This window comes from Oculina patagonica, chromosome 2, assembly GCF_052425735.1.
Source record: "Oculina patagonica isolate OP01 chromosome 2, crgOcupat, whole genome shotgun sequence".
NCBI lineage: Eukaryota > Metazoa > Cnidaria > Anthozoa > Scleractinia > Oculinidae > Oculina > Oculina patagonica.
The window spans coordinates 42237812-42256667 of record NC_135759.1 but is presented as its reverse complement, the minus strand read 5'-3'; the positions used below and the strand labels follow the sequence as shown (position 1 = coordinate 42256667).

General features: G+C 38.2%; 1 protein-coding gene across 1 annotated transcript in view; it reads right to left on the bottom strand.

Moving 5' to 3' along the window:
* The window catches only part of LOC144644728 (neogenin-like), a 29232-nt gene that overhangs the window by 4230 nt on the left and 6146 nt on the right, over positions 1-18856 (bottom strand). Inside the window, exons 3-19 of the mRNA XM_078504247.1 lie at positions 18473-18769; positions 16613-16897; positions 15907-16179; positions 13797-14027; positions 12515-12764; positions 11597-11799; positions 10702-10874; positions 9770-9911; positions 8456-8656; positions 7414-7509; positions 6170-6433; positions 5484-5786; positions 4872-4907; positions 4147-4327; positions 3220-3390; positions 2142-2386; positions 1139-1293 (exon numbers count right to left, since the gene is read on the bottom strand). Coding sequence (XP_078360373.1) covers positions 1139-1293; positions 2142-2386; positions 3220-3390; positions 4147-4327; positions 4872-4907; positions 5484-5786; positions 6170-6433; positions 7414-7509; positions 8456-8656; positions 9770-9911; positions 10702-10874; positions 11597-11799; positions 12515-12764; positions 13797-14027; positions 15907-16179; positions 16613-16897; positions 18473-18769 — 3506 coding nt within the window. The remainder of the gene's footprint in view (positions 1-1138; positions 1294-2141; positions 2387-3219; positions 3391-4146; positions 4328-4871; positions 4908-5483; positions 5787-6169; positions 6434-7413; positions 7510-8455; positions 8657-9769; positions 9912-10701; positions 10875-11596; positions 11800-12514; positions 12765-13796; positions 14028-15906; positions 16180-16612; positions 16898-18472; positions 18770-18856) is intronic.

Here is an 18856-nt window from a genome sequence, read left to right as displayed (position 1 = left end):
TTGTCACAATGATTTTATTTACGTCTAGGGAAGCTTCTTTCACTTTCGAGTTTCTATTCCTATTCTGGACTTAATTCTTCATACCACTGATTACTTTCTCGGCAAATGATACCCTATTCTAGACCAAAACTCGCTGATTTCTATACCCTATCCTAGACTTAACTGCTTGAAAACCATACCCTTCACAGCGGCACATACCTATAAAGCTCATATATAGGAGTGCCCCCCCCCCCTCCCCGAATATCGCCTAGCCGACGAGGCTGTAGGCCAAGTCGTCTAAAATCAAACCGCAAGATTGAGCAGAACCATTGTTTTATTTTTTAACAAATTGCCAACGAAATGCATTTTAGAGTTAGAAAAACTGTGGTAAGTAAGCGCTTTGCAAGACTTCGGGCAAATCTTTGCAACCTACGTGTTTCGCAGGATAATTGTTATGCTTGGATGACAGATAACAATGACTCTCTGCCATATATGGGCATCGTGTGGGGGGGGAAGAAGCAATCAGATGGCGGGTGAATAGGCCATTTTCGTATTCTCGGTTATGGATTGGAACTAGCCTGCAATGGAGGCTAATGCGGGCAATCTTTTCAAATGCAAATGACATGACGCTCTTTTTAATGATATTCCCCCGCATTAGCCTCAATTGCAAGCTAGTTCCAGTTCAATACCGAGAATACGAAAATGGTCTATTATAGCGAGCGGCTAATTTCCGCGAATGGCTTTCGGCGTCTATGATGTGGGACTTAATAATAATAATAATAATAATAATAATAATAATAATAATAATAATAATAATAATAATAATAATAATAAAGACTTTATTTAACGAGGGTAACATAATTTACTGGTGGCCCAGTAGTTTGCAATATGGCCCTCCCTAATTAATTACATAATATAAACCTAACTACATGTTATATACTTAAGATAGTGATAAAAATTTAAACTTAATTCAATACAATGAGAACTAAAAAATGTTAAAAAATGTTGCTGATTTTAAAATGTTCTGTATGAATGGACTTTAATGCCAGGAGTTCATGGTAGACAAATCGTTAAGGAGACCTTTACCTACGGGCATATACAAAACTTGTAGTAAAAGCGACATAATGAGAAAAAAGTTTCTTGTGACTCAGTTGCACACCTTAGAGCTGGGCGCCCTGAAGTCTGGGTCGTAAGATCTGGACCTCTGTGGTGGGCGTGGATCCGCTACATCCAGAGTGTTCTCACACGAGCCAGTCCGCGGCAGATGCATTTGATATCTTGGTGTACTTGTTTTAGGATACATCGGCGGTTTAACTGAAAATTACAAAGACAAACTGATTAACAGACCTTAAAATGACACAACTGCAGGGAAGAGAAACAGTTTTCTTCCTCGGCACATTAGAACTCTACATCAGTTATATTATATACACGAGCAGATCTGTGATGAACCGCTAACTTTCTTCGTCTTTTTCGTCTTTTCTTAGAATTGAGGCCGAATGTGTTTGCAGTGTTTTTCACGTGTTATGTTCAGGGGCAGACATTTTTACAGCTAGTACTTTGCTTGATCCTGTCAATGCGGCCAAACAGGAAAAATAATCTATTCCTAGCTACTTTTTTATTTCTGTGCATACTTCTAAGTTAAAACGCCCCTGAAACTGGGTAACTTGATCTACTCTGCTTTGTGTTTTTCAAGACAGTTGCTTCGCTTTCAATGGCATTGCCTATTTACTAATTTTTATTAGTAGAAACTCAGCTGTGTTCTATTGGAAATCCGCGAATCTGATTGGTTCTCCCACTGATTTCTATTCGCCGATAGAAAACAGTCGCGCGCGCGAGTAGCTCTTTAAGCGGTAGATTTTCTTTATTTTTGTCTTCAAAGTGCATATATTGTAGGTTTTGGACTGCAATCCTTTATAGTTTCTACTAAAACAATTAGACTACTCGCTCTCGTTTCCTATAGCGATGTCAACTCGGCTGCGCCTCGTTGACTATTTGCTCATAGAAAACTCGGGCTCGTAGTCTAATTGTTAATTAGAAACTCAGTCGTGTTCTATTGGAAATCCGCTAATCTGATTGGTTCACCCGGGCTCATAGTCTAAGTATACATAATTGTTCGGCTCAGAGCCCCCAACAACGTCACAGCCAAGTTAGTGTAACATTACCATCTTCAGGCGTGACCACTCTCGGGGGTAGGAAGGGTGACACTCCTGGGGAGGGAGGAGGCGTTGGGTCTTCGTCAGCATACTCGGGGTAGGGATCTCCTTTGCTGTCAATCATTGGAGGAGGAGGAAGGTCTGCAAAATCTTCAGGATCCGCCTCACTGCCATTCAAAAACGAGCTCCTCTCGTTGTCAACCTTGATGTGATCCAAGGGAGAATCTTCCAAAGGCTTCATATCTACCGTGCTCCTGTTAGAGTGACGTCGGTAAGTATAGATTGTACAATCACAGCCATCACAAAATTGTGTCACACAATCACGCGCGTCATAATTGTCAGTCAGCCTCGATATTCAGAATCTTATTTTATTCAAAAGGCGTTGTGCCTATTTTTGGATGGAAGGGCCTTCTGTGTTTGAAATATGGGGGCTTGTTTTATTTTGTTGTTATTGTTTTGCTGGAAATGGAAGAGGAGGTGGGGATCTCATAATAGGATTGAGTGTAGTAGATAATTGGGGAGCGGGAATGGCACAGTGGTGAGAGCGCTCGCCTCCCACCAATTTGGCCTGGGTTTGATTCCCGGACTTGGCGTTATATGTGGGTTGAGTTTGTTGTTGGTTTTCGTCCTCGCTCCGAGGCTTTTTTTCCGGGTTCTCCGGTTTTCCTCCCTCCACAAAAATCAACACTGCTAAATTCCAATTCGATTGGGAACAGTGGATGAACAGCCACCCTGTGGAAGTGCCAGAGAAAATTCCCATTAATTATTATTATATTATTATTATTATTATTATTATTATTATTATTATTATTATCATCATCATCATTATTATTATTATTATTATTATCATTTATTATTATTATTTATTATTATCCTTATTGTTCCACATTGGGATGTTGCAATGAAAAGTGTGGTTCCAAAACACACGAAGTAAACAATTAATTATTGTCATTTAAACTCTGCAAAGGCTCGAAAAGAAGCAGTGGAACTGGGCACAAGTCCTGCTGAGGTACTATCGCCCTTACTAATCTCCTCTTTGCAGAAGAGAGAGAAAGGGATCACTCATTCCACTCTGCCAATATCCTACCTTGGTATTGTTGATGTGTTGGTGACATCAGGAGCAGGGTTAACAGCCTCGATTGGTTTCATTTCAAGGTTTTCTGTGTGGTTAATCCACAGATCTGGTGGCTTTTCCTCTTTATTCTTCTTCTTCGCTGAGCCATTGGCATGAATAACTGACTTATATGTTGGTGGTTTTCTACAATATGCAACAACAACAAAAAATATTAGGATGATTAACTAAAATCCCTGCTCAAATGTAGGTTGCATAGAATGAAGTGATTAGGAGAAGCTACAACCCCAAGTTGAGAAGCTCACTTTGTAGCATATAAACCCCTTTATTTATTTTTTATGGATGGGGGAGGGGGGAGGGATAATGTGGGTGCCCAAAAAGTTGATCAATTCCCAAACTATAAACGAATAAAGTAGAACTGACAAGTATAGTGAGAGTCAAGTATCTCGCTAAGATAAAGCACGTGCATCGTAAGAGACACGGTTCCCACTAAAAATCGTGTCAAACGGATCTTGAATCAAACTCAAACAGCCGTCTGCATAGTAGCAATGCTAATGTTGTATGAATGAAATGTATTTCCGTCAAAATGATTGACTTATATTCTTCTTTGTCATCATTTTGAATTGAAATTCTTTTAAACTACAACACAGACAGACTGAAAAAAACAACAACAATGCAGACTATAGTATTCCTTATTGATGAAATTAACTTGCTGAAAGAGGAAAAGGGAACCTTTAGAAAGCTAATTTTCTTGAAACTTTATGATTTTTGCACAAAGACTAACATTCACCAAATTTTTTTCTTACTAACTCACACTTTTAGGGTAATGAAGTATAAAATTTTCATGTTCTTGAAAGACAAAAAGTGTAGTGTTTGTACAGTTTCATGTTAGTGTTGTAAATGTAATCTGAAAAAAATAAATACTAATATAGGCAAGTTTACCTCTGAATGTCATCTCCTGATCTCTTCTTACATAGTATAACACTTATAATGATGATGGCGATGAGTGTGATGCCAGCCACAGCAGCTATAACAATCCACAGCGTCTTGTTCTTCAATCCTCCAGCTCCCCCCTGCGCAGCGGCAGGATCAGGATCACTGGGTACAGGTGTCAAGGTCAGGGCTGTCAAATCACAAAAAGAAAAACCTTTTAGCTCAAGTGACTCACAGCTCTTGGTGCTCAACTCTGAATTATGTTGTATGAAGTGGCTAGCAATATTGCTTTTTCCTCCTGGATTAGCCTCCCACGCAGTCATAGGTGGAGTGAAACATGATTGCCCCTAAAAACGACTGCATGGGAGAATATCCCTGGATGAGATGCTTGTCATTGCAGGTTACTCCCCAGCATTCTGTCAGGTAGCCCCGGCACTCCTGGCCATGCTTAATGGAGGAAAGCACTGTGAGGAAAGTGCCTTGCTGAAGAACACAACACAGTGATGCCACGTCCAACCTGAACCGTTAAATTTGGAGTCCTGTGCACTTGCCGTTAGGTCACCACACCTTCCACAGAAGTCACAAAACTGTACATTTAATAGAAGATATAACCTTAAGGTTTCTTACAACACAATATAAATTTGGCCTGGTCAAAAATCATCCTGTTAAATCCCTGACATAGTCCTTTTAAAGAGTTGTTTGCACCAGCTGTACACATCACAAGGTTAACCAACCTGTGGCTGCTGCAGCATCTGTTGTCATGGGAACATCTGCAAACAATAACAAAAGAAAAAAACACATAATCAGAGGGAGTATAAGCCACAAGGACTTTATCTGTTGTTTGATTTCCCTTTATTGTAAATTCAAATTAACACACTGGGAGGTGTGGATGGGCAGGTGGAGGGAGGGTGAATGTTTCCAGTTGCCAACATTTTTTTTAACAAATTTACTATGGGCAGACAGTATTTCAAGGTAGACTGCTGGATTTGGACACTTCAAAGAAGCTCAAAACTTTGTCAAATCATGTTTCAACCAACAGCACTATGACCTTACACTGTGTCTGTGTTTATTTATTTTTCTGTGATCATTACAGCTGCCTGGCATTCCAGGTGTGTGTGTGTGCGTGGGGGGGGGGGAGGGAGCTTCTGCTTGGAACACATTATGTGAATGGATACCTTCCCTGTGCACAGGCATGCATAAACAAATATATTTGTCCAAATAAGTGGAAAGCTCCTATATGCAGACACCTGAATATGAGACCATGGGTATCCACCACTTAAATTACGGTTGGATGAAGGTAAACTTTTACATTAAATGGATATTAAAAAGTTACAATATATAATAACCTGTGAGAGTGGCGACAGGTTTTTTTATAATTGCCAGAGGTCCCCAGCCTTTCTTGGTTTTTGCTTGCATTTGAAAGTAGTAAATTGTTCCTGGTGTCAGACTGGAGATTTGCTTTGTCAATTTGGATCCTTCAGCCTCTACAACCTTCCAGGTTTTGAGAGAAGCATTGACATTCGTGGAGTAATAGATGCGATATTTAAGAATGTGACCATTAAGTTCCAGTGGAGGCTGCCAGTGTAAGGACAGACGAGTAAAGTCCACTTCATCTGGGTTGCCAGTCAGATCCATGGGAGGGCCTGGTTCTTTAAGATATAAAGTGTGATTACAATCTGCTAATAAACCTGCAGTTGAACATTCATAGAAGGGGTGGTGAATGGTTAATCAAATTAAAAATTAAGGGTTTGCAGAATAATCATCTCAAAAGCAGCTGTAAAGCTATTATCAACCTTTTGACTACAGTCAATTCTCGTTATAGCAGACGGGGGGGGCCCCCCCCCGGGACGGACGCTCGGGCATCCTTTAGTGTCCAATATAGTGGGAGTCATTTCCAGTCAAACCTCTTTCACAGAGGATCTGGATTTTGTCCGTAATGGTGAGTGTCCACAATAGTGAGGTAACCCAAAGGCAAGAGTTGATTGTACATGAAAGAAAAATTAACAGGGAAAACAATTTTCAATTCACTTACTGTCTTCTTCTGTGAAATTGCTGACAGTCGCATTTATTCCCTCATCATTTCGTCTCACATAAAATGTGTATTTAGTGTAAGGCTTTAAATGAAAACACCTGATGGTCTTCTCTGTGGTATTTCCGCAATAACTGAGTTTTTTGCGTAGAGAATGGTACACGTGATAAATCACTGGTGTATTAGGAACCTGTGTGTCCCGCCATGACAAACGCATAACTTTAGGAGATGTAGGGATTGCTTGCACATCTTTAACAGGCACGGGATCTAAACCCAACATAAACAGTAATAAGTAAATTTGCAATATTTGTCTTTATTATATGGCTACAATAGTACGCGCACTCTGATTGGCTGCTGAGCGGACATTATTTTCTTGTAATGACCGGGCATTATGAAAATTTTTCTCGGCTCAACGGTTTTTTGAGTTGTGAGTAAAAGCTACTAGGGAGGGGGCAAAAACAACAAAAAATGCCGACAAAATATAACTATCTTTTCAATAACTGAAAGAAAAATATAAGCATACCGATACTTCTTTAGTATTAGCGACGAAGAGAGTCACAGAGAGCAAGAGCGAGTTTTACCTCCAGTGTTTTTCCTTTGATTATACTCTTCTTTTGAATAGTGCTTAAAGGCCATATAATAAATAACTTATTAACCTCGTCCGTTCGGTCATTACAGGAGAATCTCAGACCTCGACCTTGATGTATTGACCTCGCTGTCGCTCGGTCAATACATCACCTCGGTCTGAGATTCCCCTGTAATGACCTCACTCTCGGTTAATAAGTAGTATATAAACACCACAAAGTTAAGGGGAATATTTAGTGGAGATTACAGCAGTACAAAGTTAGAGCTCTGTGGATAAGTGTGCTATTTTCCCAACAATCGCCTAGGATCAAACCATTTTATTGCATAATCCATGAGTTATACATAAACATGCAAAAATAAGCAATATAAAATGATGTTCATTTGAACTTACAGAATTTGTAATCTTTATACACTTACCTTGACAATGGTGTCATGAAGACACCAAAACATTGGTTTATATCACTTATTTTTTCATGTTTATATGTATGTATATAACAAAACCATTACTGATAAGAATCCATGGGTTACTGAAGTTCATTAAAGAGCGAGTTTACAACAAAAACAGAATTTAAGTGTATTGCGTTGAGTTCTTAAAGTGTAAAAGTGCTGTTACAATTGAAAGTAACAATTTGATTTGTATGTTGATGTGATGTGAATAATACCTATTCTAACTGAGGTTTGCACTTGTGCTTGGATGTCGAGGCCATTTCCTTTGCTGTTGATGGCTCTAAGTAATATCACATACGTCTTGTTTGGTCCTGTAAACACAAAAAAACACATGATAATAAGTAATGCGTGATTATTATAATTTGTATGTAAAGAGCGGGCTGGTTAAGTGTATTATTTTTCGCATCAAAACATAAAATTAGTGCCAAATTTCGACACGACTACTTTATTCAACGCTTTATTTAACGATGATCATGATTTAATCAGCGAGCTTTGAATTGTACCCAACAATGTGACAGTTGGAATTTACAGACCAGAGTAGGCGGGGCAGTAGAAGAAAGTGGGCGGAGCAGCAACATAAAATTCTGGTCTATTCCACTGTTTGGTGATTTGTGTAGTACAGTCAACTCTCTCTTAATGGACACCTCTATAAGACGAAACCTCCATAAGACGGACACCTGGTGATGGTCCCTGCCGTTTTTCAGTCATTTTACTGTAACAAAACTCTCTGTAAGACGGACAACGGACACGCACATAAAATGTTTTTTTTTTAGTGAATAATACTTCAAAACTTGGTATCCACATACGGTAATAGTAAAGTAAGTCAGCGCCTTTAGAATACCAAACTTACCAAAAACAATCTGCTTTAACGTATTACTTCTCTGCGCAAGTGTATGGGCACCAAAGAGGTAGTTTTCTACTTACAGTATTACCGTTAGTAATTAGCAAACGAGTCGAATTTCTGATATTATTTTTGTTCCACTTTATAGGTTTTGCTAAAATAAGCGACTTAAAACAGACGTGTATTCATTGTGCATAGCCGTTGAGCTTTATTATCTCAAAATTTCTGGTGTCACATTACCTTGACTCTCTATAAGGCGGACACCTCTTTAAGACGGACAGTTGGGGTCGGTCCCGGCGGTGTCCATCTTAGAGAGAGTTGACTGTATAACATGTAAAGAGTCTTGCAGTCTTGCATTGCAAAATAAGAAGTGTTGATAAGTGTAGTAAATCAAGTAAAAATAACAAAATACTTACCAAGTCCCTTTATGAGGTACTGTGTCTTGTCACTACTCAAGGGACCTATACTAAACTGATATGGACTGTTTTCTCCCCAGCTTATCCTGTAGCCAGTAACACAGACCAGGCCAGCATTGTCTGGTGGTTGCCAGCCTACTAAAATGGCATTTGGGAACTTCTTTAGCAAAACAAATGTTGGCTTTCCTGGGGTTGTGTCCTCTGTATAGAAAAAAAAAAAACACGCAAGATTATTAATACAGTCAACTCTCGCCTTGCGGACACCCCGCTATTACGGACACTCGATATTACGGACAAAATTCAGATCCCCGGCGAAAGTTATAGAGGTTTGACTGGAAATGACTCCCGCTATTACGGACTCTCGCTATTACAGAATTACGGACACTTTCGTGGTACCAAAAGAACAATTTTATTGTTTTGACTCTCGATAAAGCGGACACCATGAACTTCTCACATAACGTTATCACGGAAAATTGCAGTGTGTTGAATACTATTTGTCGAAACACATTTCAGAAGTCTTCTGCAATAATTATTTTTGCATCAATTGCTTCAGTAGCTGTACACCAGACTTTGCTTTTTCACTTCAGCTTGCGCCCTTTTCTTCCAGACGACTCCTTTGGAGAGATCAAACCCTCAAACCCTCGACCATTGTCATTCTCCATACCTAACGACTACTGAGTTGTTTCACGACTGTTGATAAGCTCGTCATAACCCATACTATTGAGCCTATGTTAATGCCATTTTTTTCCTCCACCCCGCTATTACGGACTCTCGCTATTACGGACACTAAACGAAGTCCCGAGCGTGTCCGCTATAACGAGAGTTGACTGTAGTTTAAAAAACAGTTAAGACGGTTTCTGCCGAACATTCAAGGAATACAGGTAAATATAAAGTTACCACAGAGATCTCATAGCATGGTAACATTTTGAGTACAGCTGACAAAAACCTACCAAAACTTTAGCTCTCAAGCTGACCCCACCAGAGAAAAATAGATTTGGAAATTATCAACATTTCAGTTAAAACGGATGTTTCAGGCCAGTTTAAAGCAAAACGGTGCACATTTTAATCATTTATACAAGGTTTGACTTTAATTTTCTCGAGAATACTTTACAATTTAATCAAAGGGTCACTAATATAAGACAAATAAATGTCAGTGAGATGTTTCAAATAGAATTCATATGAAATGTTACCGTACTAGAGGTAGGTTTTTGGTACTTAATTTTTGCACTCATTGCTTGAACTTTCAGCAGAATCTGTCTTAATTATCAAGAACAAATCAGTGATTATAGATTACATTTAGTATTTTCTGTGTACCTTTGCATTTAGTGACATTTGTGCTCGCGTCCACCCAGTCTTTTGTATATTCTCCAAGCCCTGAGTCAGTCCCTGCGGCTATTTTAGCTTCATATCTTGTGCTTGGCATCAGGCCTTTAATGCTGTAGCTCTGTTTGTCAGCCTAATATTGAGTTTCATCAGTATTATTATTTTAATTAGCTTCTACATTTAACCAGAGATCCTGAGTAGCAATGTTAAATCTCAGTACCCAAAGATGCCAAGGTTTAGAAGCAAACTTTGCTTTGTTGCTGTAGTTGATTTTTTTTAAAAAAAATAAAAGTCTTAACATGTAATATTTCTTTAACATACAAGCTTGACGTACATTCCTAACCCTTTTTAAGTCACAGTTTGTTGCTTTATGACAGTCAGCCCTTTCATTGCATCATACATGCATATTCTTGCTGTTCTTAGACATAAACATTTGCAATAATTTTTGTACTGTACCATGCTACAACATAATACTCCTAAGCCCACTGTGCACTAGCCAATAAATTTTTCGTCATAGAACAGGAGATTTTTTTACAGGATCAAAATTTGTCAGGCCATCAGCTTCCTGTATGCTAGCCAATTTTTTTGTTGTGAATAACTGTTCGATGTTGCCATGTTGAAAACGATGCTTGCTCATGTGACTACAACAACACTTTCTAATTGGTTACAATGCGACCAAGCCCCAACAAATTGTCTTGGTCCACTGCACACTAGCTGACAAGACATTTTGAGTTCAATCTAGCACTGCCACATGTTGCCCAACAAGACCCAACTTTATCGTAGACTTGTCTGAATTCACCACACACTACCGAACAAGTGGAGATTTTTGAAATCCTTTGAAAAATCAGCTAGTGTGCAGTGGGCTTTAAATGTTTTATTGCTGGTAGAAATTTGAAGTTTACAAACAACAGACATTCACATACTCCAATGATCCCAGTTGTGTTCTCCACTTGGCTTCCAACTTTCCTGAACTTAATGATGTAGAAGGTGATTCTTCCATTAACTTTGGTTGGATCAGGAGCCTTCCATGTGGCTATCAAACCTCTACCTGAACTGTCAGGCTTTAGAACAAGGTCTGTGGGTGGTACTCGTGGAACTGCAAACAAAGAATGTAAAAAACTTCAATAAAGCCATCACTGCAAGTACAACTGTACTACATGAATTTGTATTTTTTGAAATTGAGTTTTCTCCAAGTGAAAAGGTAGTCAATAAAATGCAGCCACATTGACTGTCACTCACAGATAACAAGGGCAAGAAGTGTAAGTTTTGTTTTCATAGTTCTATGCTACAAGAAATAGCAGCCAGATCAAACACCAACAGTTTTAGATATTTTTTAATGTCAAAACCAGGGCTGTCATTAAGGGCCATAACCCGTAACACCTGTTATGGCTGAGTTCACTCAATGTTACGGGTGAAAATGTTGCTTGGTATCCTGTTACGCTTGCATACAGAACTAAATGCTATGGGTGATAACTTCAATGTGACGGCTGCTTAAAAACTTAATGACAGCCCTGAAAACTCAATTATTATAATAATTCTCTCTTTGAGGGCAATCTGTGCTCTCTTTGAGGGCCAAGGTGGCAAGGACAGTAGACACTCGTCATAGTCTATTGAAATCTGCAAATCTTATTGGCTCCCTTATTGTTGTCTATTCATTGATGGAATGCGGCAAGCAAGTTAAGATCACAGCCTGGTATTGTTTGTTTGGTAGCATTACTCTTCCAAGACAGCATGTGCAGGCATGTTAACAAAATCAAACACCCCAACCATTCACACAAAACTTATGAGGCTGCTAAACAAATTCAATAGCAGTGTCACCTCCTCCCTTGGTAGTTGCCTCTGTTACTGCAGATGCTCCTTTTGCTCCTCTTTTGTTTTCGGCATAGACATTGATGATATATTTGGTGTAGGTTTTAAGGTTGCGCAGGAGCCTTGTTTGTTGCTTGGTGATGTCCTGCATCTCTCCAGAGCTACTACTTGCATCTTTGTAAACAATTACATATCTGAATACTGAGCTTGGCCTGTACAAAGTGATCAAAAAGAAGGAATAATGAGTTGCAATTTAGTTCAACTTTGGAGTGACTTTGGAGGGTCAGTTATTTTGATTTCAGACAAATACCAATTCTCGTAAAGTTGGGTTATGATCATGAAGAAAACAGCAGAAATGAACTCAAGCTAAAGCAATTCTCTCCTACAGATTTGTTTCTTGCGAATTTTAAGCTATAACCCAAACTCATTTCAGTGATCTGGAAATGTTTTGGCCTTAGTTCTTGCTATAATCATGAGCACTGTCATATCAAAAAACACAAAACTTTGAAATCTTTCAAAACCAGGCTGTGAAAATGTTTAATGGTGATGAAGTTTACAATTAACTATTAAACACAAGAGACAGTGTTTCATCACGATATCCAAACACCGAAAAGAGAATTGAAAATATGACGGCAGTGGAGTATTTTTGACAAAATTTTAGGAGTTTGGATAGCCAATGAAACACTATCTCGATTGTTTGATATATCTTCTCAATCGGAACAAAAACAACGGAGTAAACAGAGAAATATAATCGTAAGATATGCTAATTAAGACCAGATATCCAAACATTCTTCACGATTATGATTTTTCTTTGTTTTCACTTATGAATTATTAATTAGTTTGAGAAGAGAAGAGCAACACCTTTCCAACTACTTTTCATCATAATTTTGCAACAGAGAAATGAGAGTAAAACAAACAAGTTCATACCCTGTATCTGGTTCTGCCCATGTGACTCTTATTGTTGAGTCTGTTTCTGCTTCAGCCACCAAATTACGAGGTCTTCCTGGTACCTGTGAACTAGATAATGTCATGGCTGTGGCTTCGTCAGAAATGGCCCCTGCTCCTTGCTTGTTAACGGCATACACATTGAAAACGTACCTTGTGTCAGGTTTAAGGTCAGACAGCAGTATTCTCAAGTTGTCACCAGAGGTGTTGACAGATTCGAAACCAATAGGACCTGTAACAAGTGATTTAATTATCTTTAACTTCTAAATGTTGGTCACTGTAATACAATGATGGCTTACTAGAGCAGTTTTCAATTTAGTGTCATAAAACCAAAACCAAAGAAATCACTCTAGCCAATCACAAAGAACACAGACAATGCAGTAAACCAATCAAAACTCGAAGCAAATACAAATAGCTGGCACAAAGTGCGGGACAACGTGATTGGCTGAGAAAGTGGCGCAAAGTTTTTAAACCATTATCACAAAGCGTAGTGATGCAAAACCAATGCAAACACAAATTACTTTCAACACTCAAGTGAAAACCGCTCTAAATGTTAAAGATTAAGATAAAATGTTCCTTGGTCATGACAGGGTTCAAACCCATGACCTTCCACAGGTCGGTTGGGCACTCTAACCAACTGAGCTACGAGAGACTTGTGGTGAGCTAGGCCATTTTACTGGGTTCATATGTTACACATATCCTGCATACTGTAAGGATCAGCAATGTCGGAAGCATCGTGTGTGTGTATCAAAAATGAAAGATGGTTAATTTTAAGTTCGGTGAATAAATGATAAGGTTGAAATGTTCATTTGTCACGGCACGGGACAAGTTTAAAGATGCCAGCAAAAATAAAATTTCAGTTTCTCTAGAACAAGAGCAAGTTAAATTAAGGCTGACATACATGTTCTCTTTTGTTTGATTATTAGCTCCAGGAAAATAATCCATACCCCAAGCCCCAACAGAAGGAATTGTTTGGTTCTAACCCCCTTCCCTTAACAACATTGATACGATAACCAATGCAAGTTGTTCTTACATAACATAATTCTATTCCTTATATCAGAAGTTTCAAGTGACAAACTTATCTCTTTGATACTACTAAACATGTTCTTGAATAAAGTGTCTTGGGGTTTACAGATGCATTCATACAAGGATTAAGAACTCTGAAATTACTACTACACCCCCTATGGCCTGACCTCTCCTATGCATAGGCGTGGCATTTTGATTGGTTGCTTATGGGGGATTTGACTGAAGTACAAATTCTTACCATCTGTTATGTATTTAAAAAAGATTTTGTATTCCAATATCTCCCCATTCGGTACTGTTGGAGGTGCCCAGGTCAACTCTATTTCAGTGTCAGAGCGAGCCTGGGCAACAACATTCTCTGGTTTCTCTGGAACTCTAGCTTTAGGTGTAGTTGATTGCCGTGTTGTAGTGACAGTTGTTGTAGGTTCTGCGGTTGTTGTTGGTGGGGGTTCAGTTACAGGAAGAGGATCTCCTGCATGAGAAAGGGTCACTAGATTAGAAAAATTCCTCACACAGAACTTTTGAAGCAAGAGAAATAATTATACAGTCAACTCTCTCTTAACGGACGCCTGTAAGACCACCTCTTTTGGCCCCGTCCTTGTCGTTTTCAGTCATTTTACTGAAAATTAACTTACTATAAGACAGACACCTCTCTAAGATGGACAGCTGGAGCTGGTCCTGATGGTGTCCGTTTTAGAGAGAGTTGACTGTACATATACAACATGAATTTGAATCCATTAACTGAATGATTGAAGAAGAATTCTGTATTTCTTACATTTACTAAGTTATAACATGCAGAGAAATTATTCTTCAAAAAGAATTCCTTTTATACACTTGTCGATTAATTAAAGTTCCATGTCTCAATGCTTAATGTCCTGTGCCACTGGTGAGGGTTTACATGATAAGACATTCCATTTCAAATTCTTCCAATCTTTCTTTATTTTCTTTCTTTACAAATTTGAATAAAGACCCTGGTTAATTTAAGTACCAAATTTATCATGGGCAATGCAGAAAAATGTGGTACAACTAATTACAAGATCAGAATAAGATTAGGATTTAGCCTAAGCTTTGTGTATGTTGGTAAAATTTGGTATTTTCCTTTGTTCAAATTCATTATCAAATACCGTATTTTCTCAGTTATAAGGCGCACGGTTTTTTCGAGGAAAATCAATTTTTTCTTGGGAAGTTCTTGCCAAAATTGGGGTGCGTCTTATAGCCGAGTATTTTCGCCCAACAAAATCTTATGGTCGTCATTTTACAGGAACTTGCAGTTAAAACAAGAAAAAAGGAAACTCTTAGTGTTTGTCATTGAACTGTATAATATTTTACACCTCCAGAACAAGAAACAGCAAGTTTCAACGAAAAGTTTATTATCCGAGTTGACAAGTTTTGGTAACGACTGCTTACGTATACATGTCAGCATTATGTTGAAACAGACAAAGAAAATCAAGCATACTCATATTAAACAAACCTTCCTCATCTTGGAAAGTTGAAAAATGACTTTAGAAGACAAGGAAACACCAAAAAAGCCTGAGAATCGTTGAAAACCACTCGATAAACAACGTGCGAAGCAGTACGAAGCGTGCTTGAGAACTTGGTAACCGAGCTACAAACTCAGTGGTCACTGGAAACTACACATTTGCCAGGTTACTAAGCAGCCAAGATCGAAGCATGAACGATGGAAAAATGTTTACCTCGAGCTAATTTGCACCTTATATTAGCAAGAAATGTTACCTCTTTACTTGAAAATTGTACCAAGGAGTATGAGCAACATTCAAACATTCAAATTCTGTAAGGAGAACTGTCCTTAAATTGATGACTGCATCTTTTTAACTCCCAAACTCATGGTGCGTCTTATAACCGAGTGTTTTCGGAAAATTTTCAGTTTGGAAACTTAGCATGACAAAGTTGCCAAGTTTGGGGTGCGTCTTATAACCGAGTGCGCCTTATAACCGAGAAAATACGGTACCCTAAAAATTGCCCCCTCGCTTATAAGCCCCCCGGTTATAGGCCCATCTATCTGGAAACAAAAAAATACATCTGGGTATACCCCCCCCCCCCCCGTATATAAGCCCCCCTCTTCTGGAAGACAGTACTGAACAGGCCTAAATGTTCATTTTTTATGACTTTTTAACTTAAAAACATATTTTTTTTCTTCCACTTAGCCCCCCTTGGAAAAAAGCCCCTCTGTTTATAAGCCCACCCAAAACCCCTTACGAAGTTGTATATGACCAGGGCTTATAACCCAAATTTTACGGTATTACCCGGTACCATACACTAGAACAAAGGAAAAATACCAAATTGTACTACTGGTAAGGGCAAAATTGTACCACAACATGAGCAATTTTTACCTTTTCTGTACACAGAGAGTTCTACAGTGGCTTGAATTTTTCCAAAAGAATTCTCTGCAAAGCACTGATAGGAGCCCATATCGGAAAAAACAACATCCAGAATAAGCAAGTAGCCATTTCCAACAGTAGTGAAAGCTGTATTTCCAATAACATCACCAGTTTTACTCCAGGTGATGCGTGGTTTGGGTATGCCGTCTGCTAAACAGTCAAACCGTACATTGGTATACTGGTAAGCATGGACAGTTCTTGGTTTCTTGGTAAAAACTGGCGCATCTAAAAAAAGGACAAATTTATAGTTCATGAAATCGACAGATAAATTACACCATTTAAAAAGAATTACTTAAATTAGACCCTCCCAGATTAAGTTAAATAGAAAATCCTGTCTCCAGTAGTACTTTTTTAAATTATTTTTAACTGCCATACCCTCGTGGGGTAACTTGAGGAAAGAGTTTTTTTTTTTCAAAACATTCTAAAGTAAGGCGTATTTATTGGCAACATACGCGTATAGACGTGCATTTGCTCGTTAAAATTTTTTATTGTTTTTGAGCTAAAAAACAATAAAAAATTCCAATGAGCAATGAACTTGTAGATAAGCATGCTTTACATCAACTCTTTGTTACATCTAAAAAAAAACAGTGGTATAGCATATCTGCAAGAGCATACCTCAAGAAGAGTTACCAATAGTACTTAGTAGTTAATCACTTACAGTGCACTTCTAGTTTGGCTGTGGCTTCTTCTTTCCTTTGTCCAGATTTTGCTTGGCAAGTGTAATTCCCAGCATGTGCGACAGATACAGATTTAATCATAAGGTTACTTTCTCCTAGAACTGAATAGTCACTCCCAAGCACCACAGGTGACCCATCTCGTAGCCATGTAACTCTTGGCTTGGGAAATCCATTTGCTACGCATTCAAGTACCACCTTGCTTCCAGCAATGGCTACTGTATCCTCAGGAGTCACAGCAAAACGTGGACGGCGAGGAAAACCATTATCTGTTTAAACAATTCAACAGTTATTAGTGTTTGTTAGTGTTTTTATCCTATTTTAGTGCTACCCTCGTTAAATAAAGACTTTACTATTATTCATCACCAACAAAATACTACTTTATCCAGCTGTAATAATAATTATGATCCTGCCAAGAGTTTTGCATGTACATAATCTGAAGTGCTTCAATGAAATGCAGACAGAACTATCAATAAGATTTGAAGTGGGTGACTGCCCTTGAATGGCACTCATCAGAGAGCGATATAAGAAGCCAAAACACCTCTCCCTTTATAAGGAGCTGTATGAATTTTAGACAATGACTCATGATATAATACCTGCCGTAGAGGTGCCTGGTCTTATTGAAAGCCCTGTACAGAACAGTAATTCCGTAGCTAGATTCAGATGGACTATAACATCTGGTAGTCTGAAATTGAAATGTGCTCAGGGGATTTATTCAAAACATTTTTGGTTATTTCTTTGGAGTCTTGAAATATTACTCTCTGACAATCTATGAAACCATTCAGAAACGATCAAAATTAATAACCTTAAGTTTGCAGTGGCAAATCAGGGATCAGTTGTTGCCTTAAGTTTGTAGGAAACATGAACATGAGCTTTAAATCTCTCTATTTTACAACCAAATTTTGTCAGTCTAATAACTGACATCATGACCACAAAAACATGAACATCATACATTTGCTTTAGATAGAAAGATAATAGTAATGTCCATTGTCCAATTATTCCTCCCTCCTCACAAAAGCGTTGAAACGTACAATCATTTCCTATTGATGAGTGAGAAAATTATTTCTCAAACTCATTAATAATTCATCAAGTTAAAACAAAGAAAATCACAACCGTGAAGGAGGTTTGGATACCTGGTCTTAATTTAATACGCATAGATTTTTACAAAATTTTTTCTTTATTTTCTCTGTAGTTTTTGTTTCGATTGAGAAGATATATGAAACACTTGAGACAGCGTTTCATCGGCTATCCAAACACCTGGAGTTTTGTCAAAAATACTCTGCTGCATGTCATATTTTTTTAACTTTCTTCTTTGTGTTTGGATATCTCGATGAAACACTGTCTCTCATGTTTGATATATCACTTCCAGTCCACCCAGGCTACATACCTTAAGGTGTACTATTGTTAGCGGCTACTAATTTTAGCGATTTTAGCGAGTTGGGCCAAAATCGCTAAATTTAGTACTCGCTAAAATTTGTCCCGGTCAAATTTAATACATGCTAAATTAATACCCCTTCCCGCCAGAGGAATACAAAATTAAATATAGTGGCCCTATTCAACTATATGACAATGTCAGAAGTTAAGAAGGGTTGGGAGAGAACTGGGATCGCCGTCATCGTGGAGAATATGACTGATTTCTAACATTTGCAATTCACTTTGTTCTTTCTGACAATGATAATGTTCGTTCGATTTCAAGTGACTTTTATTCTATTAGTGAACATTTTTTTCAATCTTAGATTGGAAAATCGCTAAATTTAATAGTCGCTAAATCTTGCTCAGAAAAAAGCGCTAAAATTAGTAGTCGCTAAAAATAGTAACCTAAAGGTATTTACTGTAAAACATACCAGGTATGACTTCAAACAATCCTGCAACTGTGCTGGTGTGCTTCCTTGCAATGAAAGTATTCTCAGCGATACATTCATACTGCCCCTGTTCTTCAAAACGGATGTTCCTTATCTGTAGTGCTCCATTTGGAATCAAAGTAAACCGATCTCCTGCTTTAATTGTATCATTTTCTCCTTTCTTTCTCCAACTAATAACAGCTTTGGGTGCTGAATGTTTTAAACTGCAAAAAAACCTTGATGTGTCTCCATATGGAACTTTTAATTTTGAAGGAACAACAGCCACCTTAGATGAAATACCTGTATCATGATGAAAACCAAAAAGTCACTATCAAATTTTTCCTTTAACAAACATTTCTTAGCACATGAAAGAAAATCACAGTTAAA